Source organism: Aedes aegypti, chromosome 3 (genome assembly GCF_002204515.2).
Source record: "Aedes aegypti strain LVP_AGWG chromosome 3, AaegL5.0 Primary Assembly, whole genome shotgun sequence".
In the NCBI taxonomy this organism is placed as follows: Eukaryota; Metazoa; Arthropoda; class Insecta; order Diptera; family Culicidae; genus Aedes; species Aedes aegypti.
In genome coordinates, this window is record NC_035109.1 from 130,111,243 (window position 1) to 130,137,584 (window position 26,342).

At 38.3% G+C, this 26,342-nt stretch overlaps 1 protein-coding gene across 2 annotated transcripts in view; it reads right to left on the reverse strand.

The window, feature by feature from the left end:
- Positions 1 to 26,342, reverse strand: part of LOC5573800 (furin-like protease 2) — a 1,094,423-nt gene that overhangs the window by 21,218 nt on the left and 1,046,863 nt on the right. For both annotated transcript variants that reach the window (XM_021848509.1, XM_021848508.1), the window contains exons 11-15: positions 6,455 to 6,729; positions 5,265 to 5,541; positions 4,999 to 5,198; positions 4,657 to 4,935; positions 4,347 to 4,582 (exon numbers count right to left, since the gene is read on the reverse strand). In XM_021848509.1, coding sequence (XP_021704201.1) covers positions 4,347 to 4,582; positions 4,657 to 4,935; positions 4,999 to 5,198; positions 5,265 to 5,541; positions 6,455 to 6,729 — 1,267 coding nt within the window. The remainder of the gene's footprint in view (positions 1 to 4,346; positions 4,583 to 4,656; positions 4,936 to 4,998; positions 5,199 to 5,264; positions 5,542 to 6,454; positions 6,730 to 26,342) is intronic.

Consider the following 26,342-nt stretch of genomic DNA (forward strand, 5'->3'; position numbering starts at 1 on the left):
AAAGCTGGTGCAGGAGTATATTCTCGTGAGCTAAGGCTGAATCAGTTTTACTCACTTGGTAGAAACTGCACCGTTTTTCAGGCGGAAATATTTGCGCTTATGTGTGGAGTGCAATCAGCACTTCAACAGCGCGTAATGGGTAAAGTCATATACTTCTGTTCAGATAGTCAGGCTGCTATAAAAGCTCTCGCTTCGGCCAACTCAAGGTCGAAGCTTGTTATCGCATGTCGAACTCAAATTGAGGAACTGAATTCAGTCAACTCTGTAAACCTTGTATGGGTACCTGGCCATTCTTCCATCGCTGGAAATGAATTGGCTGATGAGCTAGCTCGCGATGGAGCATCGCATAACTTCATTGGCCCTGAGCCGGCTATTCCAATTTCGAAGTGCTGGGTGAAACTTCAGATAAACTCTTGGGCGGCAACTCAGCACAAGCAATATTGGAATAGTTTGGAGTCGTGTCGTCAAACAAAATTGTATATTACTGAGCCATCTCCAAAGGTGGCGAAGTATTTAACAAATCTGTAAAAGCAGAATTGCAGTCTCTTGGTCAGAGCGTTGACAGGCCACTGCCGACTCAACTATCACATGGCAAATATTCAGCGTGCTGACTCATTTGTGTGTGATAGTTGTGACTCCGATTATGGAACTTCGTATCACCTGATATGTAACTGTCCAGTTTTTGCGCAAATGCGATTCCAATTACTTGGTAAACACTTATTAAGTGAAACTGAATTCAGAAGCCTGAATCTTCAGGACATCCTGTTATTCTTAACCCGCTGTGGTAATAAGCTATAGGCTCTCTTTACGCTCATGCGTTTTGCAGTGCCCTTTTTAGGGCGCTGTTCGAACCCATTGTGGTATGGAGCTACATGCTCTCATTTCGCTTATGCGATCTTCCCTCTTCAAGGGACCCCACTCCTATTTCCTCCCATCTTTCCCTTCCCTTTCCTCTCCCATCGGGTAGATGATGAAATAGGCTCAAATATGGCGATGGCACAAATCTCCCAACTGGTGGGGAACGTGCCTTTGGAGCCGGCCTTCTGATACCCTAAATGCTTTTGAATGTTAGAAATCTTGTGTTTATGCAAAGTGCTTGCTGAACATTCAAGAAAACCGCCATTTTCATGCCAAACTGGGGGTGGTCCGTCTTACCCCGGCGGGCGCTCTTACCCCGTCTTCCTCTACGCCAAGATGGACTGCCTAGGATACAGTCTATGCACTCACGTTTCAGTAGCGGACAGGGAAATTTGAATTAGTGAGTTCTTCCAGTGATGATACTCGTGAGTGGTGTCTTTGTGTGTCAGCATTACCTTTTTTTGAAAATCGCTTAAGACGACCTCTATATCTGAGAAATTTCGATTCACCATATTTGAGTATCATGTTTTGTTTCCTAAATTGCTGTTTGAACTCTTATAAAACAAACCCGCCCTGAAGTTGGGTTTCATAACTCGACAGAAGGTCCTCTTCGGAGGTGGCGCTTAAGCCGTTCGTTTTTAAGCCAGGGAACGGAACTGGAGACGGAAAACCTTTAGCCACATTTTGCGTGCTACATTTTGCATTGCGTGAACCAGAACAAACCCTTGATTTGAAGATATTTCTTAAGGAATATAAAGAAAAACGTTCATATGAATACGAACAGGAATCGCAAGAAGAATTCTTGGGAAATGTGTGGAGCTATTCCAAAATAAATACCTTAACGAATTCTTCGAAAAATTCTAAAATAATATGACTTAGCAGATCCTTAGCATCATGCTTTGAGTTTCTTATCTAATTTTGGCAGAATCTTAACTAGATCCATTTGAACGATTTTTGGTAATGTCTTTGCCAGAAGTGGGCTCCAGACATTTTTCAGATCTAGTGGTCCCGGCAAACATTGTCTTGCCGTCAAATAGGCTGTTGAAACACGTCATGAAGTCTTCTGAAGAAAATGACAGATTAGTATTCTTCCGTTTTTCCCACTGTTTCGGAGACTTTCAAAAACTTTTTCTTCTTACAAACACGTCGAATCTCTGGCCGAATGCAACAGTGAAAGAGTTATGTATGTCTAGTCACCCGTATTCAAGACATTGCGTGACATACAAACGCCATTCCATTTTTATTTATATAGATATCGATCGTAAGGTTAAATATGAACTCTAGAAACGAACTCTAGAAAATTCTAAAACAAGATAAATTTCTAAGGCGAACATTTTTCCACAATATTATTTGGCACAAGTTAAATTTTTAGTTGAACTCAAGAAAATGTCAAATTTACCATGATTTTTATATTTTTTTTATTCCACGGATTCTCGGCATCCGGGAGTAATCCAAACGAGTCCAAAACAAAGTGTTTCGCGATCGCAACATATCTGAAGTGTTAAGTTTTGATGCATCAGTGATCATAAAGATCTCAATATCTATTACAACTTTTAAAAATTCTCATCAATTTCTAGATGTCTACGATTAAAAGAAAAACCCATTTTCTGAGATAATGAATAAGTTGATGGTGGACATTTTAAAGTAACTAGAAAACTATAATAAATGGTAAGCCTGAAACATCTTGTTCTGCCAGGAATTCAACCTAAATTTGACTTATATCTACAAACTGCCAAAAAAATCTGCAACAAATACACTTATCATTAAAAAATTTCGTTTTTAGAACTCCTCCGGATATCCTGAAATGTCTTGTACATTTTTTTCAAAAATTCTTTTTGCAGTTTAGAAAAATATTTGATATTTTCTTGAACCCGACCTAAATTATCTTCAAAAGTTGCAGATCGTTTATATTTTTGTTTCTACAAAAAAAGGTGAGCCAATTTTTTACGGGATCGGCTATGCTCATCAATGTTACCCCGCTTTACGGTTTTGCGATGAAGGGATTTCCAGATTGATTTGTGGTCGTGAATTGGTTTACCGTGGATTCCATCGCCGCCGCGCCGTTTGGCGACATTTTGTTTGTCATGGGCCGAGGAAGTCGCTCGATGGTATCCGGATCGACTACTCCCAACTAACAAGTACCAACTCAACTAGGAAGGATGATTTCTAACGAAAGGAGATGATTCCGTACCGTACCCATGCCTTCTGGCGGGGGTTTTTCAATGATTGAGTAAATTCCAAATCCGGGCAAGCACAACATCATTGGCTTGCTGGTGGGGCTGATTGCGTTGCCAAATGCTGTGATTTGTTGGGAATTTAATCGTTTAAATGGAACGTTGTAAGATGATTAAATTTTGCAGCAAGGATTGGCTTGCGGTTGCAGTTTGGGTAATGGATTTTACGCATTGCGATGTATTCGATGCGAATGCTGTAGGGTTCAAAGGATGCTATTCTCTTTGGAGTGGAATAATTCTTCCATAGGCTGAAGTCCGAAGCTTGAGTTAAGAATATAAGTACCCCGAGGGGCTTTCAGAGGTGGCCTGTGATTCTCAAAACGTTGGTTTAGGTTCTCAAAGCCTTCCAGTCAGATTTCAAGCGATTCTCATAGACTCTATCATGATTTATCAGAGTGTAACATGTTTTTTCAAGGGGTTTTCAGTGGTTTTTCTAGGAAAACTTCTGGGTACCACTGGAAGCCAAAAGAACTTCTTTGGAACTCCTGAATAATCCTAAAATCCGATTTGGATGGTCTAAAAAGTTGTAAGTAACTTTTGAGAACCGAAAAACATATATAACTTATTGAAACCGCTTATGAACACCTTTAAACCTCGGAAGCTCCTCTTGAACTCTTTGAATCTGCTAGAAACTATTTAGGAACTTCTGAAAACTCTTTGAAATCCTTTCAAAATCACTGCGAGGTTTCTGCGGGTCCATTAATGTTTCTAAAAACGATTTGGAATTCTTGATGCTTTCGTTTAGTCTCCACACTCAATCTGTTCGGTAAAAATAACAAGGTTTTTGAATTACTGAAAGAGTCAGTAAACTAAAAAAAATTGTCAGAAATCGAAAAACAGAGATTTTTCACTGAAATTTTGTAGAGAGCTTTCTTTTTATATCATATATCGATAAAAAATAAAACATGGTGAAATTAGCTTTTCAATTACGCGTGGCGACAGTTTTCATTTTACTGACTTTTTCGGTAGTTCCAAAACCCAGTAAAATTTTACCGACCCCAGTAATATAACCTAAGTATGTCATACCTATCCAGTTTGGATATTACAGCCTTTCTTGGCCTTGTGAGAGCATCCGTGATTTCCGTTCACTTGTTTACAAAACTTGTAAATATCAAAACTGGTATTCGACAATAATAAAAATTTGGAATTGTGCTCATAAGAGAGAACAATGGCATCATTACTGTAATATCCAATTATATTATTGATGCGGCCAGGCTACTTGCTAAATAGAACTGTACAGCAATGAGTACCCACCTGTAGTACGGTGAAAATGATGGCGAACAATGTCACGATCAGCAAACAACCGGAGACGGCTACGACGGTGACGGCCGAGGGCGATGCTCCCTGTAGGAACCGCCGTAGACTTGAATCGCTGGTTTCGGCAGCGTTGCTATCGCTTGCGCTATTTGCTGCTTCCTCACCAAACTGAAGCAACTGCTGTTCGGCACCGATACGCCGTTTTCCAGCCGGCGATGAATTGATGCAGCCACCTGTACAAATTTGAACAAAAACACAAACATCTTTTTACGACTAGGTCACTATTTTGAGCAGCATCTACTCCTACCGGTTTCTTTGTCGCAATGGCAGCAGCTTTGATCTTCGGGCGAGGCATCGCTGGCACAGCAAGGCACACACTGGTTGTTGAGACGATCCAGATGCAGCGGGAAGGCGCACGTTACACACGAATACTGACCGGGACCGCTACAAGACCGGCAGCTATCGTGACAGGTCTTGCACGTCTGCGTTGGTGGATCGTAGAACTGTGATCCGAGACACTCGATACAGAGGCCTCCGTCGAGCATGAAGTGCGACGGACAGGAAGTACAGGCCAGTGGGCCAGCGGCTATAACAGAAATCATCAATTACATATGATGAAGCAACTCAAAACCGTGGTCATCCAGCTTACCGTTACAGGTTTTGCAATAGTGATGGCACTTTTGGCAGCCGAATTTGGTCTTGAAGAATCCTTCGGGGCACTCGGGATGGCACTCGCCTCCAGCAAGCTGCCAACCTTCGGGACACGTCACGCACTGATCCCGGCGCGGTCCGCTGCACGTGTTGCAGCTCAGGTAGCACTTGGCGCAGGTTCCACGATCGCTGTAATATCTGTAAGAGCGAAGAAAAGTGTCAATCTATCTAACAAACTCGTGTAGAAGCTTCACTGAAACCCACCCGTCGGCACAGGTCGTTCGGCACTCGCCACTCTGCAGCTGCAGTCCCTTCTGGCAGGAAGTGCAGTTCATGCGCGACACACACTGGGTACAGGTGTGCAAACACTTGGCACAGACGCCCACCTCCATGTAGTAGCCCTCGTCGCACTCGTTGACGCAGCGTTGGTTCTGCAGCAGCAACGGCGATGCGCAGGTTAGACACTCGTGCTCCGTTGGACCTGTGCAGGTTTCGCACGTCGAGTGGCACGAGTGACAGTGACCGTTCTCGTAGTATTCCGCTGTATGGAGGATAGGAAGTTGTATTCGTGTTTATTGGATTAACGAATGCGACTGGGAAAGAATTCATGGAGAGTGAAAGGTGATTCGATGGTTCTTCTTCTTATTATTCTTGGCATTACGTCCCTACTGGGACAGATCCTGCTTCTCAGCATAGTGTTGAATGAGCACTTCTCTTCTTCTTGGCATTAACGTCCTAACTGGGACAGAGCCTGCTTCTCAGCTAAGTGTTAGTATGAGCACTTCCACAGTTATTAACTGAGAGCTTTCTTTACCAAAGTTGCCTTTTTAGCATTCGTTTATCGTGTGGCAGGTACGATGATACTCTATGCCCAGGGAAGTCAAGGAAATTTCCATTATCCATTCAAAAACTTTGATTTTCCAACAAACATTGTTAGAATAATTCAAAGTTTTCAGGATATTTATCAGAACTTTAAGTCAGAGAGATGTCCTGTAAGAGCTGGTGCCATCAAGGCAGTATTCTGGGATCAAATAGTACAATATTTTAACATATGGCTTTACTGAGCTAACTCAGGGATGTCGAAAAACCTTGCCTGTAGATGACACAGACCTCTCCGCGAAAAGAAAAAGCCTGCGTGTAATCTGAAGTTTGGATCCCTCAGTATCAATCACCTTTCTAGATAGGCGAAGTTTTCAGGAAGGTAAAAAATATGTACTGTACGAACTGAATGAAAACGACAAGAGAGCAGGTTTTCCACAAATATAAGTTTCAAATTCTCGTCATTTTTTACAATTAGAATCCCTCTGGATCTATAGAGACCATGTTCAACAAATTGCCGGTCATTGCCTTCAAAAAAGAACCATCATAACCCATCACCAATCAAACACGAACCCATCATCGTGGAAGGTACCTTGATCCCGTACCTCATCCCGTTCCCCCACATTGATACTCACATTCGTCACAGTTATTGCTCCCGTTGGCGATGCATTTGGCCTTCTTGTTCATGGTCCAGTTGTCCCGGCAGGCCGTACAGATGGAGCCGCTGCTGCACGTCGAGCACCCAATCGGACACGGCATGCACTCGTGCCGTTTTTTGTCCCCAAAGAACCCATCCGGGCAGGCATTGAGGCACCGGCCCTCGTGAGCAAACCGGCCAGCTCGGCACAGGATGCACTGCGACTCGGACGATCCGTTGCACGTCATACAGGAGGGATGACAGTCGGCACAACTACAAAGGGAGAAAGAGAGACGGGCAGATTAATTCACTTGTTACCGGAATCCATTTTCATGGTATGTTCTAAACAATAGACTTGATGTTTGTGAATCATTTCTATGTCTAAGTCCGTGTCGAAATTCTTTCATTTTTTTTCTACAATTCGATTTTTTTAGAAGTAAGTAGTTATACATCAGGATGAACTGACATTGTTTTCACCAAACAACCCATTTGTCGCTATTGACATCATTCAACTTGTTTGATTCCAACACTTTTTCTATACGGAGAAACAACAATGGGAAACCAGAAAAAATAATGGATGTGTTTTTACGATTTATCACATCCTGCAACGAACCATAACATAGAGGATATCATCGAGGCACAACGAACGTTGTCAACGTCACCGGCGATAGCTTCGAAGCATTTTTGCGCTAATTAAAATAGTGAACGTACTTCTAGTAGAAAGACGTGTCCTATTTCCGGCACTCTTGATACACTTTGTCATAGAGGTTTCCTAGAAGCTATGGGGTCCAAATGGGATTCTTTGAATAAAGGTGTATCTGGTGCATTAGTTTCAGACAAACAAATCAAGGAGATGCCCAAGTAGTTCTATACCCTACCGTTTTTTCTCTTCTGCGAATTGCAACATTCAACACTTTAGTCAGACAGATGCACTTTACTGCTTCCCATAGCTGTCCATTAAATTAATTATAAAATAGATGGTTCTCGACGCATTTAGTTTTTATTCTGATTCAAAATGCTAATATGCTATGGTTTTGTAAACAGCAAACCGATAATTAATTACTCTAATCAGGTAATGGAAAAGTTCAAGCGTGATTGCAACTAGCGATGTTCCAATTCTCATATATAATAAGAACAATTGAATTGTGTTCTAACGACGAAAAGTTCTTCACTTTCACTCAGTGTTGTAAGGCAATCGACACGTTTTCGCTGAGTTGAGTCGACACGTTTTCGCTGATATTCGGCATCGCTTCCCATGAACATTCTCAACACGAGCGATCAAACGAATGTCGAAAAGGAAAATGTCAATTGAATGGCACTGACCACGATAGCTTCGTTAGGAAACGTTTCGGTTTTGTTTGTTCCTGTTCTGCTTTCACTGTATGTGGGTCACATTCAACATAACAGGCAAGAACAAACTGTTCATGTTGTTTATGATCCGATGTATGAAATCTATGCAAAACTTATGATTTATGCAAATGTCATCGTGTCAGACGACATTCAATTGACACTTTTTTTGTGTTTAACGACGTTCATTCGAAAGCTCGTGTTGTGACTGCTGACCATGGCAACAAAACGAACATCACGCAAAGTGTCGAATGTTTGCGGCACTGCTTCCACTATTTAATCTGTGCTGCAGTGTCTTTCTGATTCTAGTTATATCTGCTATTAGCAAAAAATGTTTCCCAATTGGGTCCTAAAATTTTTAATGAGATCTTGTTTTTATTTAATAACACGAAAAAGCATGTTACTGTATCTACTTTAGCATTTTTTCCCGCTCAAATAATGGCTATAACATGTTTAAACTTTAATTTAAAAATTTGGTCCATAAATGAACCTTGACACTTTTGATCATGTTTGACGTTCGCTTAGTCGACAAAAACACCACAGGGGTTTTAGTTCGACCACTGGGGTTGTTCCTATCTGACATTTCGTAAGGGACACGGAAAACAAAATACATCCAAAATTTGAGTTTAAGCCAAAGAATGTGACAAAATCTGAAAAAATGTTTTTTTGGGCTTAAACCAACGGAAAACATTAGAAAATTGAGTAAACATGTGTTTTTGGCCTAAACTTAAGCGTTTGGTACTAAAATTGGGACAGGGCTTTAGGACCCTTTTTGGGTGAAACACAAGCTGACAAGTACACCATAGCGTAACAGAAAAAACATTTTTGCGTGCCTCAAAGATCAAATCACGTTACAATTTTGAGCTACAGGTTGCCAAAATTGTATCAAAAACTACAGTGCACTGATTTCATTAATGTTAACATAAAATTTAAAGTATGATTTATCAAACTATTTAGTGATCTAATCCACCAAGCATGAAAAATAGATCTACTAAAATCAGTTTCCAATTCCCTGATTTTCCCGGATGTCTAAAATTTTTGAATCGGTTCACATCGTGATCCTTTTGTTCGATATTTTTCAAATTTTCAATAGAAAATTTTGATGTTTGATTTTGTTTTCAAAATATTTGATTTCAAACTACATGTCTTTTGAAGCAATGTCTTCAAATTTATACGTTTTTTTTCACCGGTATAAAACTTTATGCAGTTCAACCATACACTGATAGGCAAAATAAAGTGCCCACCTTACCAGTTTTCGAATTTCTCTCATTGATTTGGTTCAAATTAAAGTTAACACACTTAAATTTCTTTTGATATTTTATTTTTGATATTCTTTTAAAGTAACACTTACGAAATTTTGATAAAAAAAAAGAATTTTACTCAAAGAAAAAGAAAATCAATTTGTATTGACAAAAAAAATAGTGACAAAATAAAGTGACAACGTCCTTCTCGGCCCCAGAAAAGATGATTTAAGAAAAATAAAAAGCAATTTAATAGTTAATGTGTCCTCCTTTGGCCTTAAGGACTTGCTGAAGGCGCTTCGGCATGCTTTTCACCAGGTTTTGTAGGTGTTGTGGTTCTAGTTCTTCCCAGGCGCGCTCCAAGGCTTCAAAATAATTATTTTGCCAACCCTGGTATCGAGAATCGCCAACAAATTCTCGATGGGGTTGAGGTCTGGGCTTTGTGGAGGCCATTCCAGCGGTTTAATCTGACAAGACCGGAAGAAAGACTTGGTCTTCTTGGCAGTATGCTTCGGGTCATTGTTCTAGAGAAATATGAATTTCTCTTCAAGGCCCGTGTGGATCAGCGAAACCTTCAGATTTTCCCGCAAGATGTTGATGTAGGAATCTGCCGTCATTATTCCGTCGGTTTTCACGGGGCTTCCTACTCCACTCCATGAAAAACACCCCCAGACCATCACATTTTCTGAACACAGGAAAATTTGCGCGATCCTCTGTCCACTTTTAAAAACTAGATATATGTGCCAGTATACTGACAAAAAATCATTTGAATCCATCAAGAATTCGCTGAGCGGTGAGGGTTTTACATTTTTTGCTTTCATTCAGGCCTATACGGTTTGAAAACTTTTAATCAGAAACATTTCCTTATTAAAATAATAAAGTTCAGAGGACCATATTTAAGTTATATAAGAATTAATTTTAATGCTTTTTTAATATTGTTTTAAATTCGAAAGCATTTTTGACAAACGATAAATACGATTTTTGTTGAAAACTCTGAACGATCATAATCAAATTTCTTCCTAGAAACTTTTAGGAGTTTCCAAAACATATTTTCTCCATCGAGTTATTTTTTTTTGTTGAACAATCACTAAGAACTTATGGATTCATCGTATTCTTGTACACTAAGGTCTTTTTTACCACGGTTCCCCGTGCCGTGCAAAAAAATCCCACGTAAAAAAACCATGCTAATTCCGGAATCTGAGTAAAAATAAACAGTGTTAATTCTGAAATCCGTGGAAAAAGTACCGTGTTAATTCTGAAATCCGTGTAAATAAGAGAAAAAGCCGTGTTAATTCCAAAATCCGTGTAAATAAGTTAAAAAACCGTGATAATTCCGAATTCCGTGCAAAAAAAAATACCCTGTAAATTCCGAAAGGCGTGTCGAAAAGCCGTGTAAAAATAAAACGTGCAAAAAAAAAAAACCGTGTAAAAAGACTTTGTTGTATTTATTTTGAAACTGTCAATGCCGTAAACCCTTTTAAATTCATGAATTGTTTGAAAAAAGAAAATCCGTTTTGTATCTAAAATTACATCATTGTTCCACAAAATCTTCTGAAAATACCTTCGAAATGATGTGTTAGACATGCTCTCCTATGAAGCATGACAACAGGACATAATTTCAACAAAGTATTTTCCCATATATACAGAAAAGATTTTGCCAAGGGTTAAACAAAAATCTGGCCAAGAATACATAAGGGACTTCGTCATAAATCTATTGAAGATCTCACAAAAAAAAACCACGGATAATGATTTGAATAATTCACTGTTGAAACATTGAAATCTGTACAGAACATCGTCATAAGCACATGGATCAAGGAGTAGCCAAGCTAGTATTCCAAACAAGGATTCATCATGAATCAGTATTAGTATCTCCAGGAATCCACTAAACAGGAATACGTCATAAGTCTATCCATGATCCCAATAAGAAAACTACTTAGATCTCCCAAGAAATTTACCAACAATGTTTTAGTGATTTTCAGTGAATTTCCAAAGAACTTTCGATATCTTGCTACCAGAAATCTATACGACTTCCCACAAAAAAATCGGTAAAAATGGGAGCACGATTCTGTTTAAAAATACTAGAAATTATTAGCTATTAATCAAGCTACTCACTAATAGTGAGTCATGATTATGATACTCCTATACCCTGTATAAGGCCTGTACTCGATAAAAAATGCTCCTTATTTATCCGTGTGTGACTTTTTTGTCCTTGGGAAAAAATTAATAAAAATCTGGGTATTACTAGATTGGAGTGTATTGTTTACATGTCCAAAATTGAAGCGTGTGCTAGAATAAGGGCGTAAGTCGCATGATCGATTTCTCTTCATCGATTCTTTCTTCTGTGAATAAAGGTGACAAGAAGCGGGTTTGTTAGCATTTTTTCACTTCAGGACGCTAGGCAGCGATGCAATCTTGCGTCCTGAGGTGAAAAAATGCTGACAAACCTGCATCTTGTCACCTTCATTCACAGAAGAGAGAGAATCGATGAAGAGAAATCGATCATGCGACTTACGCCCTTAATCTAGCACACGCTTGAATTATTGATTATTGAGATGGCTGCAAAACAAAACAAAAAAATCGCCGGAGAATTTTGGAGTCATGGAAAATCCGACTGCGCGCATGAGATGGATCGGAAGATAACTGGGAATCACCCGTACAACTGTGTCTCGGGTGTTAACCTTCCAGTCGTCGCGCGGTTTGCCACCGTCAGAACCACCAGGCTGCTGTTGGGAACGAAGAGCGAGGTTTTTCAACCAGTGTTGTACAAAATACAACAGCGCGACGACTGAAGTGTTAACATCTTTTTACGAGTCCCACATGTCCGAGCGACGGGCTGGAAGTGGAAGAAAATCGAAGACAGCTGACCTTGTGAGGCCCGGAAGGTGTTGGATTATTTTAAGCGTAATCCGAACCTTTTAATTCACAACGCGGCTCTGCAGACCAAGTGTACCGCCTGATTCGTTCAGCAAACCATGAAATGAGCTGGGCTCCGTGTATTCAAGTTCCGGGAGTCACCGAACCGGTGTAATTAACAAAACACGGCGGCCAAATTCCGCGCAAGGAAGCTGTATCGAGAGTAGTTAACGAATCCGAAATGTGGGGTTATGGATGACGAAACCTATATCAAAGCAGATCCGGGGCTGGTGTTTTACGTTGCCAAATCATGGTTTGAAGAAAGGAAGACATAAGGAAGAAAAAAAAATGAAAAATTCGCCAAAAAATACTTGCTCTGGCAGGCCATATGCCATTGCGGTAAATTGAGTAAACCGTAGATTACAATGGTGCCCGATCAACAGCGAAATTTACCGCACCGAGTGGTTCCAGATGCATCTTCTTGCGGTCTCACGGAGGCGAGACATTATTTTGGCCGGATTTGGCATCATGCCATCACGCGCGATCCGCAATCGACGTTGGATTGGTACAGAGATAATAATGTTGGTTTTCTACCAAAAACCGCCAACCCCCCCAAATTCACCAGAAATTCGTCCGGTGGAAAGATTTTGGGCTGTAATGAAGGCCAAGGTACGAAAATCGTCCAAGGTGTTTAAAAACTAGCTGAAATTCAAGAAAACATGGATGACCAAAAAGGTTGGTTCCACCAGTGCACAAATTGTAATGAGGGGTCTTAAGGGAAAGGTCCGGGCTTTCAGCGAAGGAAAGGACATTGAATAAAGTAGTTATGCCGAAATGTAATCCATATGTTTTAGTTTATTCCCTGAAAGTTTCAAAAAAAAAATATCCGGCTTAAAGTCAATTTTTGGCGAACACTTTTGTCTGGTCGAGTTCAGGCGTGTTATATTAGAATTTAATTAAATATTGAAGATAGATCAGGTAGTTGTTGCTTTCAATTTACCCATTCACAAAGTCGAAGTCATAAATTCACAGCAAATTTGCGAAATCAGGTTTTCAGAAAGGTAGAAATAAGTTTAAATAAAATACAATTGCTTTGAAACTGGCAACACTGCTCACGTAAAACATTCAACACGTAAATAAATTTCAGGAACAATCCTATTTATCTAATATTTCCAATATATCTTATATAAATTCAATATTCTTACACTTCAGTTTCAACTCTTCCAACTAGCATTCAACTAATATGTCAGCGCCCTACGGTTTGACAGTCATTCCATCTGTTTATAATCTCCGTCACGCTCTCAGTTAAACCAACGTTTTCATGGTCGCGTGCACGGAGTGAACCCTTCCTATCCCGGCGTAACATCTCCCCGACCCGTAAGCCCTGTAGTTGATGGTAGTCACTACTGTGCTTATCACTCCTAGGCTCCGATCTCCAAAACTGCTAATTTTGCTACTGCTCGCTTCTTCTGCCCTGTTTTGGTACGCACTAGAAATCCTTTATAGGCCTATTCAAATGACGTCTCAAATCAGCTGATCAGGAAGCACTTTGACATTTCTTCTATGAAAATGACAGGCCCGTGTTAGCACCGGTCCTCCACCGATGTAAACAAATGCATAGACGGATCTGTCACATGAAAAGGCCTATAAGAGAGATTCGCGGAAGCTGACATTTCTGTCAAAGTGTGAGCCAATCGAGCAGCGAGAGCTGTCAAAGTGTGAGCCAAACGAACATGCGTTATGTTTGTTTTGAACTTTTCTTGAGGAGTAATGTAATCCCCTTAAAATTATTTCGGTAAAAATAATTTTGCATGAAGCAAAAATACAAATGAAATTTTTTACTTTTTTAAATTTTTGTCAATGCGATTTCTAGTTTTTGTTTTTTTCGGCTGTTTATTAGTTTTGATATGTAGCTCAAAGATCTATAACGAAACAAAATACACTTTATAGCAATGAGGAAGTCATGTCCGTGTTACAATATTATTCTCGACGCCGAGCAAAATCAGCACTGCTGGTCTGTTGCCAAATCATTCCATTTTACTTCCGCTTATCTCTCTATAAAGGATCACTAGTACGCACTATCGCCGACCGTATTCTTCCATCGTCTCCAGCAAAAACTTCTTCAATTACTCCACGTTTCCAGGCCCTTCGCTTCTCCGAATCTGCAACATATACCAAATCTCCAACAGCCGAAGATTTGCTTTCCTTATACCCAGTGTTGATAGACTCACACTCAAAATCTCAATCAATACGCTCTCCCGTGAGAGCAAACTCATTAGAGATCTGCTTCGCAAATCTCACGCTTGAGATTTTGTTGCAAAATCAACTCAATCAACTCAAACCGTAAAAAATGATTCAGTCGCAAAACCCGGCAAAAATTCGTGAAACCCGAATGTTGTTGTTTACGTTAGAAAGTATTAACATAATTTTACCAGATTAACAAGAAATAATTGCCGTGTGTGAGTAAACTGTGGAAATACGAGACAATGAGTCAAAAAGGTGAACCAACTCATCCATGATTTTTTGACTGCTGAGTTGTATGATTGACAACTCACACATGAAAAATCTCAAGCGTGAGTTGTGAGAAATTGAGTATTTCACAACACTGCTTATACCACTTCGTTCTCCGGTTCATTGTGGGTAGATACTCCCGTTATCAACGTTCCCACAATTCGTCTGCCAAATACTTGGCTATAACTGTTCCGTAGTCGATCAGCTAGCTCTGTTGAACTTCTCGAAGGCATGCAATCCACCCAAAGGACAACTTGTCAAGAATTGATTCGGTGTAATGGCTTCCTTGTCTTCCTGTACGTTCGTAGACCCATATGTTAACGGACGATAGTTAATTAGGTTTTCTGCTTCTACAAGAGTTGTCTACAGAATTTCATCTGTCAATCTTTCTCCATACGCAAGTACTTGCATCGCCTCTTTTACTGACCGTACCATGCGCTCCCAAACACCACCCGAAGGTGGGTTGAACGTCCATTTTGCTCTTGCGCTCCATTGAATGTATCAGCGCATTCTGAGTTGATAGCTCGGATTTGTTCTGCTAAGTCTTTGCTCGCTCCAACAAAATTGGTCCCGTTGTCTGAAAAGATCTCAATCGGGCTTCCACGTCGTTTCACGAATCTGCGAATTGCCATTTTACATGACTGTGTTGTCAGGCTGTAGACTACTTGTAGGTGTACCGTATACGGCACGTATTGTCATACACGTAAATAATGCCACCCAACGTTTCTCACGTCTGCGCCCAACAGCTACCTCCACCGGCCCAAAATAATCTACGCCAACGTAAGAAAATGGATGTTCTCTCACAGCCATCCGTTATGGTGGAAGTGGAGCCATTCTAGGAACAACTGGTTTCGCCTTTTGAACCTTGCACCATATGCAGTCTATTGTAACACTTCCAACTAATGATCTCAGCCCTGGAATGTAGAATCACTGAAGGATTTCATTCACCATCATTTCTCGGCTACCGTGGGCACACTGTTGGTGGTAAAACTCCACCAATTTTCGGGCAATGATATGTTCTTTCGGTAAAATTACTGGAAACCACACATCAAAAGTTGCGTAGTTAGCTGCTGTTGTTCTACCTTCCATTCACACTACTCCAGATTGCTCTTCTCAATTGCTCCAAATTGGTTAACAGATGAATCTTGATTCTTGATTAACGTCTTCACCTCGTCTGCGAAGGCTTCACCCTGCGTTACACGCCAAATTAAATTTTCTGCTAACAGATACTCCTCCTGACTTAAAGGAACTTGTTTTTCTGGAGTATTTGCAAGCCCCTTTTTTGTTATAGGCAAGACTTCATTCGGTTGTTTATCGATTTTTCGTCGACAGTTCGAAACGAAACGATATTTTTTGCCACAATCCAAACAAGCATTTTCCACTTGGCAATGTGTTCCACCCTTGGTAACACCACATTTGGCAAAACTATGGCATGAAATAGCACATTAGCTCGTAATTCTTCCTCAATTTCTAACGAATCCCACTTCTGTACTGGCCAGTTGTCTTCTGTTTAATACAGAAATTCAGGACCACAAAACCATCGATTGTTGGAACTTAGTTGTGTCGCTTCTCCCCATCTGATAACATCATCTGCAGGATTGTGTTTCGAGGGTACCCATCGCCAATCTTCCGGACTTGTTTTACTAGGTTTCTCTCCGACACGATGAGCCACTAATGGTTTATAACGCCTGATTTCACCGATGACACAACTGCATTCGAATAAGTCCAAAGAAAACGCTTCTTCATCACAATTGAACTTATCGCTACAAGCAATCTTGCTCCTAGTACATATATAAACATTCTAATAAAACTTCATATATGGTGCAATAGGAAGAAAAATGTATTTTTTTTATATAAAACAAGCAATTTCAAGTCGCAACAAGTCTCTTTTTAATCACTTGTAGTTAGTCAATAATTAAATTAAGATCATAGCATTTTATTGGCTTGGCTGGTTTTACAAACCCAAGAGATTTTTTTTATTATTCCCAAATAAAAGCTATATATTTCAATTTGATTAAACTGCACATATGTGAATTTAATTTTATTATAAAATTGTTAAAAATAAATACAAAGAAATATATTCAAAATAAATATAACACAATATGATATATTTATAATATATATAACATAATTATACCATAATAAGATATGCACATCATATTCTGATAAAATTTCATTATATTTCTGTTATGTACCTCTATTAGGGTAGCCGTAGCGGTAAACGCGCAGCTATTCAGCAAATTCTCTTTCATTTTTCCGTCGCTACGGCCTGTGACGGAATCGCAAACTTGGCAATTTTAGTTTATTATTTGTTATATTTGTTATTTATAACGCTGAAATCAAGGAAGGATATCCACTTAATGTTTCAAACACATTTACTTTCAGAAATTCTCCAAAATGAAATAGTAATTTAAATAGCAAGTCCACATTAAAATTGTTCTCTGAGAGTTGAGTTCAGTTCGCTAAGAGGTTTTCAAAGAATTTCCTGTAAATTGTTATATCAGTTCTATTCTCAACACTATTGATTCACTTCGTCACGAGAATTTGTTTTTAAAGTGATGGATTCTTCATATAAAACATGCATTGTAAGGTCGATTTTCGACCAATTTCAACAATAAATACAAATTAAAAACGTCTATATGAAATTTATTTAACAATGGAATTTTGAAAAGCTTCAAATCCAGCTGATTTGATACGTCTTCACGTATAAAGTATAACATATTAAACGTTCCGCTTGGCATTTATGTTCAAACAGCGACAAAATAATTACCCGAAACCGAATCCACATCCATTTCTCCGAGCTAGAGGATATCGTTTCACTTCACTTTATGGCGCTCCGAAAAAACGCACATAGGCACTTAAGGTAATCACCTTCCGTTTGGTGGTAAGAAACGATATAGAAGAGGACCTCTCCTCCAGCCCCCAACAGTGTAGGGACACTCCAATCACGCGAGCGCATTTCCATTAAAATAACGACATTGCCAGGCACTAACGCCATAAAAAGCACTGGAACAACCATAAAAATTCGTAAAATATGGAATAAAATTAAATATTCGCTGCTACCAAGTGCCAACTCATGCTAAAACTCCTACGCCCGTGAAATGTCCTTTTCCATTCCCCTTGTCTCAGTGACACGCGTAGGTTAACGCACACACATGAGTGCACACAACAAAGGGTAGCTATGCCTGTTTTCATCTTGTAGGCATATTTTTTTTTTTCGAAATCAAATCAACTGAATTTTGCTACTTTTAGTCGTATTATATAAAGTAATGGACAATATGTTTGCGACTTTTTTGATTTGTCATACAAATTTGTCACATTTAGAGGAATAGCTCCTAGTTATTCATGAACAGACTTTCACATTTTTTTCAGACAGAACATGAATTTCAATTTATATTTTTGAGTAATTCTTCCAACGAAGAGTTCAAAAGCAATAACGTTTTGGCTAAAGCGTTTTTTTTGACAAATTGAAATAATTCAATAAAATAAAGACATGCATTAATGCTACGTTCTGCAAGTTTTTTTAAGTAAATAGAAGGCTTTTCTATTTAGAGACAAATCTCTTATGATTTTTCGTAAAAAGTTTATAAATAAGTGAAATATCCATTTTGTATGTAAATTCTAAAATATTACAAATGTTTTGTCCTATACTGTAGATCAAGCACCAACCTTTGGGGCCAAGAATAACTACAGTTGCCCTTTCCTAATGCAGTATTTTATACCACTCGCAACAACTTGATGGCGTATAGCTGAACCGAAATGGGGCGTTTGAAAAGGCCAACAGAAACAGAAAAGTACGCCGAAATTACCTGTCACTTCATATTTTTATGACAATTTATCACACTCGTCGTGGCACATAAACTTTCCGGGACCCAATATGGCTGCACGAGTATGTTTGTATGTGTGCATCTGTGGAGTGGATTCCTTGACTTTAGAATACAGCGCTAAATTTCCGGAGCGATTAAATACAGTTCTAGCTTGAGTGTCACATTGGCACGATTTCTTTGGTGGTTTCCCAGTGGTTCGGAAGCGCGTTCAGGATATGAATTGTATGGGTCAAATGTTTCGTCTGTTAAGACAAAGTCAGTGTCCATCTGATTCTGATATTTGAATCTGAATCTAAGTCTGAATCCGAATCCGAATCCGAATCCGAATCCGAATCCGAAACCGAATCCGAATCCGAATCCGAATCCGAATCCGAATCCGAATCCGAATCCGAATCCAAATTCGAATCCGAATCCGAATCCGAATCAGAATCCGAATCCGAATCCGAATCCGAATCCGAATAAGAATCCGAATCCGAATCCTATTCCGAATCCGAATCCGAATCCGGATCCGGATCAGAATCAGAATCAGAATCAGAATCATCAGAATCAGAATCAGAATCAGAATCAGAATCAGAATCAGAATCAGAATCAGAATCAGAATCAGAATCAGAATCAGAATCAGAATCAGAATCAGAATCAGAATCAGAATCAGAATCAGAATCAGAATCAGAATCAGAATCAGAATCAGAATCAGAATCAGAATCAGAATCAGAATCAGAATCAGAATCAGAATCAGAATCAGAATCAGAATCAGAATCAGAATCAGAATCAGAATCAGAATCAGAATCAGAATCAGAATCAGAATCAGAATCAGAATCAGAATCAGAATCAGAATCAGAATCAGAATCAGAATCAGAATCAGAATCAGAATCAGAATCAGAATCAGAATCAGAATCAGAATCAGAATCAGAATCAGAATCAGAATCAGAATCAGAATCAGAATCAGAATCAGAATCAGAATCAGAATCAGAATCAGAATCAGAATCAGAATCAGAATCAGAATCAGAATCAGAATCAGAATCAGAATCAGATCAGAATCAGAATCAGAATCAGAATCAGAATCAGAATCAGAATCAGAATCAGAATCAGAATCAGAATCAGAATCAGAATCAGAATCAGAATCAGAATCAGAATCAGAATCAGAATCAGAATCAGAATCAGAATCAGAATCAGAATCAGAATCAGAATCAGAATCAGAATCAGAATCAGAATCAGAATCAGAATCAGAATCAGAATCAGAATCAGAATCAGAATCAGAATCAGAATCAGAATCAGAATCAGAATCAGAATCAGAATCAGAATCAGAATCAGAATCAGAATCAGAATCAGAATCAGAATCAGAATCAGAATCAGAATCAGAATCAGAATCAGAATCAGAATCAGAATCAGAATCAGAATCAGAATCAGAATCAGAATCAGAATCAGAATCAGAATCAGAATCAGAATCAGAATCAGAATCAGAATCAGAATCAGAATCAGAATCAGAATCAGAATCAGAATCAGAATCAGAATCAGAATCAGAATCAGAATCAGAATCAGAATCAGAATCAGAATCAGAATCAGAATCAGAATCAGAATCAGAATCAGAATCAGAATCAGAATCAGAATCAGAATCAGAATCAGAATCAGAATCAGAATCAGAATCAGAATCAGAATCAGAATCAGAATCAGAATCAGAATCAGAATCAGAATCAGAATCAGAATCAGAATCAGAATCAGAATCAGAATCAGAATCAGAATCAGAATCAGAATCAGAATCAGAATCAGAATCAGAATCAGAATCAGAATCAGAATCAGAATCAGAATCAGAATCAGAATCAGAATCAGAATCAGAATCAGAATCAGAATCAGAATCAGAATCAGAATCAGAATCAGAATCAGAATCAGAATCAGAATCAGAATCAGAATCAGAATCAGAATCAGAATCAGAATCAGAATCAGAATCAGAATCAGAATCAGAATCAGAATCAGAATCAGAATCAGAATCAGAATCAGAATCAGAATCAGAATCAGAATCAGAATCAGAATCAGAATCAGAATCAGAATCAGAATCAGAATCAGAATCAGAATCAGAATCAGAATCAGAATCAGAATCAGAATCAGAATCAGAATCAGAATCAGAATCAGAATCAGAATCAGAATCAGAATCAGAATCAGAATCAGAATCAGAATCAGAATCAGAATCAGAATCAGAATCAGAATCAGAATCAGAATCAGAATCAGAATCAGAATCAGAATCAGAATCAGAATCAGAATCAGAATCAGAATCAGAATCAGAATCAGAATCAGAATCAGAATCAGAATCAGAATCAGAATCAGAATCAGAATCAGAATCAGAATCAGAATCAGAATCAGAATCAGAATCAGAATCAGAATCAGAATCAGAATCAGAATCAGAATCAGAATCAGAATCAGAATCAGAATCAGAATCAGAATCAGAATCAGAATCAGAATCAGAATCAGAATCAGAATCAGAATCAGAATCAGAATCAGAATCAGAATCAGAATCAGAATCAGAATCAGAATCAGAATCAGAATCAGAATCAGAATCAGAATCAGAATCAGAATCAGAATCAGAATCAGAATCAGAATCAGAATCAGAATCAGAATCAGAATCAGAATCAGAATCAGAATCAGAATCAGAATCAGAATCAGAATCAGAATCAGAATCAGAATCAGAATCAGAATCAGAATCAGAATCAGAATCAGAATCAGAATCAGAATCAGAATCAGAATCAGAATCAGAATCAGAATCAGAATCAGAATCAGAATCAGAATCAGAATCAGAATCAGAATCAGAATCAGAATCAGAATCAGAATCAGAATCAGAATCAGAATCAGAATCAGAATCAGAATCAGAATCAGAATCAGAATCAGAATCAGAATCAGAATCAGAATCAGAATCAGAATCAGAATCAGAATCAGAATCAGAATCAGAATCAGAATCAGAATCAGAATCAGAATCAGAATCAGAATCAGAATCAGAATCAGAATCAGAATCAGAATCAGAATCAGAATCAGAATCAGAATCAGAATCAGAATCAGAATCAGAATCAGAATCAGAATCAGAATCAGAATCAGAATCAGAATCAGAATCAGAATCAGAATCAGAATCAGAATCAGAATCAGAATCAGAATCAGAATCAGAATCAGAATCAGAATCAGAATCAGAATCAGAATCAGAATCAGAATCAGAATCAGAATCAGAATCAGAATCAGAATCAGAATCAGAATCAGAATCAGAATCAGAATCAGAATCAGAATCAGAATCAGAATCAGAATCAGAATCAGAATCAGAATCAGAATCAGAATCAGAATCAGAATCAGAATCAGAATCAGAATCAGAATCAGAATCAGAATCAATCAGAATCAGAATCAGAATCAGAATCAGAATCAGAATCAGAATCAGAATCAGAATCAGAATCAGAATCAGAATCAGAATCAGAATCAGAATCAGAATCAGAATCAGAATCAGAATCAAAATCTGATTTTAACTCAATCTCTGTCTTTGGTTCTGCTTTTGACTATCTTTTAAACTTTGACTTTGATTTGACTCTTACCACCTGTTTCTCTTACTTTTCGACCTTCAAGTATCTAACTATATGATTTACTGATTCTCTGATTCCTTGAATTTCTTACTCTTTGATTCCCTGATTCCATGCTTCCTTTACTTATTACTTTCTGGCACTCAGTCTTACTGACTCTCTGACTTTATGACTCTCTAATTCCGTGATTCTTTTTTTTTTCTCTCTGACTTTCTTTATATACGACTTTCTGTCTCTATGACTTTCTGTTTCTTTGACTTTCTGGCTCTTCGACTTTCTGACTTTCTGACTCGCTGATTCTTAGAATCCCTATCTCTGCAACTCTCTGAATCTCTGACTGTCTGACTATCTGACTTTCTAATTTTATTACTTTTTAACTTTCTGACTCTCTGATTTTCCAATCTCCATAGCTGTCTGATTTTCGTACTGCCTGACTCTCTGAATTTGTGATTCTTTGACTATCTTACTTTCTGACTCTTTAATTCTTCGACTCTTTGACTCTCTTGCTCTCTACTCTCTGGTTCTCCAACTCAATGACTCTCTGACTCGCTGACTATCCAACTCGCTGACCCTCTGACTTTCTGGCTCTTCGACTCTGATTATCTTATCATGAGATCTGCAAACTACAAATTTCGCTATGGTTCAGAAGTTCCAGGAACAACATATCATCTACAGATCTTTTGTCGTTCATCTCAATCAAGTCAATATCAAATTTTGATGAAAAAAAATCGCTTCTACTCGGGTTACTTTCAGATTATCGGACTCTTTGATACTCCGACTCCTTGACTTTCTGATTTTTTCACTCTTTGATTCTCTGATTCTCTGATTTCATGGCTCTATGATTCTCTGATTCTCAGACACTAAGTTTGGCTCTCTGATTTTCTGACTCTATGATTCTTTTGCTGGCTTTCTAATTGACTTTCTTCCTCTCTGTTTCTCGATCTCACTGATTCTCTAACTATCTGATTTTCCAATTCATTCTTTGACTTCCTCAATATCACTGAAACTCTGACTATTCGACTCACTAACTTTCTAATATTCTTAGTCATTTACTTTCTGACATTCTGATTCTCCAAACTCATTGGCTAAAAAACTCTCTGATTCTCTGACTGTCTGGATATCTGATTTGTGAATCTAAATCTTTGACTCGCTAAATGTTTGAATCTTTGACTGTCTGAGTCTCTAATACTTCGTTGACTCTTTGACTCTTTTGCTGTTTGAATCTCTGACTCTTCAACTTATTGGTTATCTAACTCGCTTATTCTCCAACTTACTTACCCTCTGCTTCACTGATCCCCTGACTCCCTGACTTACTTATTTTCTGATTATCTGACTTTAATTGATCTCTCTAACACCTGAGTCTCTTATTTGCTGATTCTCAGACTCTCTCACTTACTGATTATCTGACTATCTATTTCTAACTCTCATACACTATGGTTTTCAGATTTCCTGAATCTCTGATTCTCATACTTTCTGATTACAGAAATCTCTGACCCTCTATTTTTCTGATCACCGAAATTTTGACTTTTTGATTCACCAACTCTTTGACTCTCCGGTTCTCTGATTCTTTGACTCACTGATTCTCTGATTTTCTGATTCTCTGATTCTCTGATTCTTTGATTCTCTGATTCTCTGATTCTCTGATTCTCTGATTCTCTGATTCTCTGATTCTCTGATTCTCTGATTCTCTGATTCTCTGATTCTCTGATTCTCTGATTCTCTGATTCTCTGATTCTCTGATTCTCTGATTCTCTGATTCTCTGATTCTCTGATTCTCTGATTCTGATTCTCTGATTCTCTGATTCTCTGATTCTCTGATTCTCTGATTCTCTGATTCTCTGATTCTCTGATTCTCTGATTCTCTGATTCTCTGATTCTCTGATTCTCTGATTCTCTGATTCTCTGATTCTCTGATTCTCTGATTCTCTGATTCTCTGATTCTCTGATTCTCTGATTCTCTGATTCTCTGATTCTCTGATTCTCTGATTTCTGATTTCTGATTCTCTGATTCTCTGATTCTCTGATTCTCTGATTCTCTGATTCTCTGATTCTCTGATTCTCTGATTCTCTGATTCTCTGATTTTCTGATTATCTGATTCTCTGATTCTCTGATTCTCTGATTCTCTGATTCTCTGATTCTCTGATTCTATCTCTGATTCTCTGATTCTCTGATTCTCTGATTCCATGATTCTCTGATTCTTCGACTCTCTGATTTTCTGACTTTCTGATTCTCTGACTCTTTGATTCTCTGACTCTCTGGTTCTATGACTCCTTGATTTTCTGACTCTTCAATTTATGACTCTTTGATTTTATGATTTTCTCACTCTCTGACTGTCTGATTTCCTGACTCTCTGATTCTCTGACTCTCCGATTATCGGACTCTCTGATTCTCTGACTCTCTAACTCTCTGATTCCCTTACTCCTTGATTATCTGATTCTTCAACTATTTGACTTTCTTATTGGTTGATCCTGTGACTTCCTGATTTTTCGACGCTCCAATTCTCTGAATCTCTGATTCTCTGACTGCCTGTTTCTCTAATTCTCCGACTCTCTGACTTTCTAATCGACTTATTCTATGTCTTTCTGACTCTCTGACTTTCTGATTCTCTCTGACTCTCTAATTGGCTGATTATCGGACACTCTGATTATTTGACTATCTGATTCCATGATTTTCTGACTCTTTGATTCTCTGACACTCTGATTCTCTGACTCTCTGATTCTCCGACAGTTTGATTTCCTGATTCTCTGAACATCCGACGCTCTTACTCTCTGACTTTTTGTCTTTTTGACTCATATGGTATAGTGGCGAAAATAAACTCATCAAATAATCTGTTCTATGGGTTTATTCCGATTCTATCGCCCCTCAGAACCACTGTGCATACGTTAAATCACGCAGCAGTACAATATGTCTCCATGTCTGTTTGGTATCACAATCAACACAAACACATATGCTCTGCTCCAGGATCAGCCTTCGGCTTGTCGTTGAATAATTTATGAACGCAGCAGAAGGTCGTAAAATTTCATTGCATTAGGGAGTGATTGTTTAGTGGGTGATGACGATGATGGACGTCGAATGGCATTCAAAGAAATCCAGCAAGGGTGTGTTGATGATGTACCTTAAGGTGAATATGGATCGAAAGCACCGTTCAAATTTTGAAGAGCATAAATCTGGAGAACCGAATAGAAATTCAAGCTGAAATTTTGACCGATTGGTCACAACCAACAAGTGAAAACCCCATCAAGTTTTTATCTTCAACAATTTTCTAGTTCTTTAGGTTTGTGCTCTTGAAAATTAAAAGTGTAGATACGGTTTATTTTACTTTGAATTAATAGATATAAACCTTGACTTAAACTCTACCCATCAACGATATTAAATCAAACAGTTCATTTTGTTAATGAAATGATTCTGCCCATTACTGCACATTTGTAACATTCGACAAAAGTAGTCATTGAGTAAATGGAATACTAAGTGTTCATTTTATGGCAGTATGGGAGGAAACTAAATTTTCAAACAATTACCAGGAACTCAAAAATTCTTATTTGAGGCTGATATTTTGTACAACTCGTATCGCATACTAGGTGAATTGTCATAAAATAATTCTGATAGAAATTTCATAGCTATTACATTACGAGGCTCATTTATAATCTCAAAGTGACTGTTATGCGGTTATAATTACCAGTGTGACAAAACAACTTGGTATTTTTTTTTCGAATTTTCAAGGACAATCTCACAGATTTCAGTAAGTTGATCGAAAGTATTTATCATTTGATGACTCTAAATGGTATTAACTCCATTTTGTCAAAAATGTCGAAATTCACTGTTTTGCAGTTATGGGCAGTAATGCTCTGGTATAGTTACTGAATTGATTTCCACTACTTTCAAAAGGTTTAGGGACAAAAGATCGAAAGAATAAACGTCAAAAGGACCAAAAGTCGAAAGACGAAAAGGCAGCGTCCATTTATTACGTAACGCTAAAATTGTAAATTTTTGACCCCCTCCCCCCTCCGTAACGCTTTTTGTATGAAAATTTTAAAATTTTTGTATGAGCCGTAACGCTTGAGCCTACCTCCCCCCTTCCCCTAGAGCGTTACGTAATTTGTGGATGCCGCCAAAGTCGAAAGACGAAAAGTCGAAAGTACAGAAACTAAAAAAAAACTAAATGTAACATGCACTCCTACCTTCTTTTCTCTTCGGCCTTTCGTTCATTCGACTTTATGTCTTTCGATCTTCAGTTCCTTTTAACAGATTCATCTTTTGGCCTCTATTAATAGATTTAATTAAAAATAAATGTCAAGCAGATACCAGAGAGAATGAGTTAACAAGTGTGCAACCATAATATGAATTTTCGAGAATATTAGGATATACGTTTCTGGTTAAGAGTTTGCATGTATTTTCTGAAAGTCATTCGATAAGTTTTAAATAGATGCATTCTGAAATCCAATCTGATGAAACTTTCAACTCTGCAATTGCTTTCGCTCATCCCGTGCCTTCCAATTGTAGCAGCTACCGAAATTCAGTGCATGAAATGCTTAAAAAAAATCAATTTCCTTTCCATCTCCAA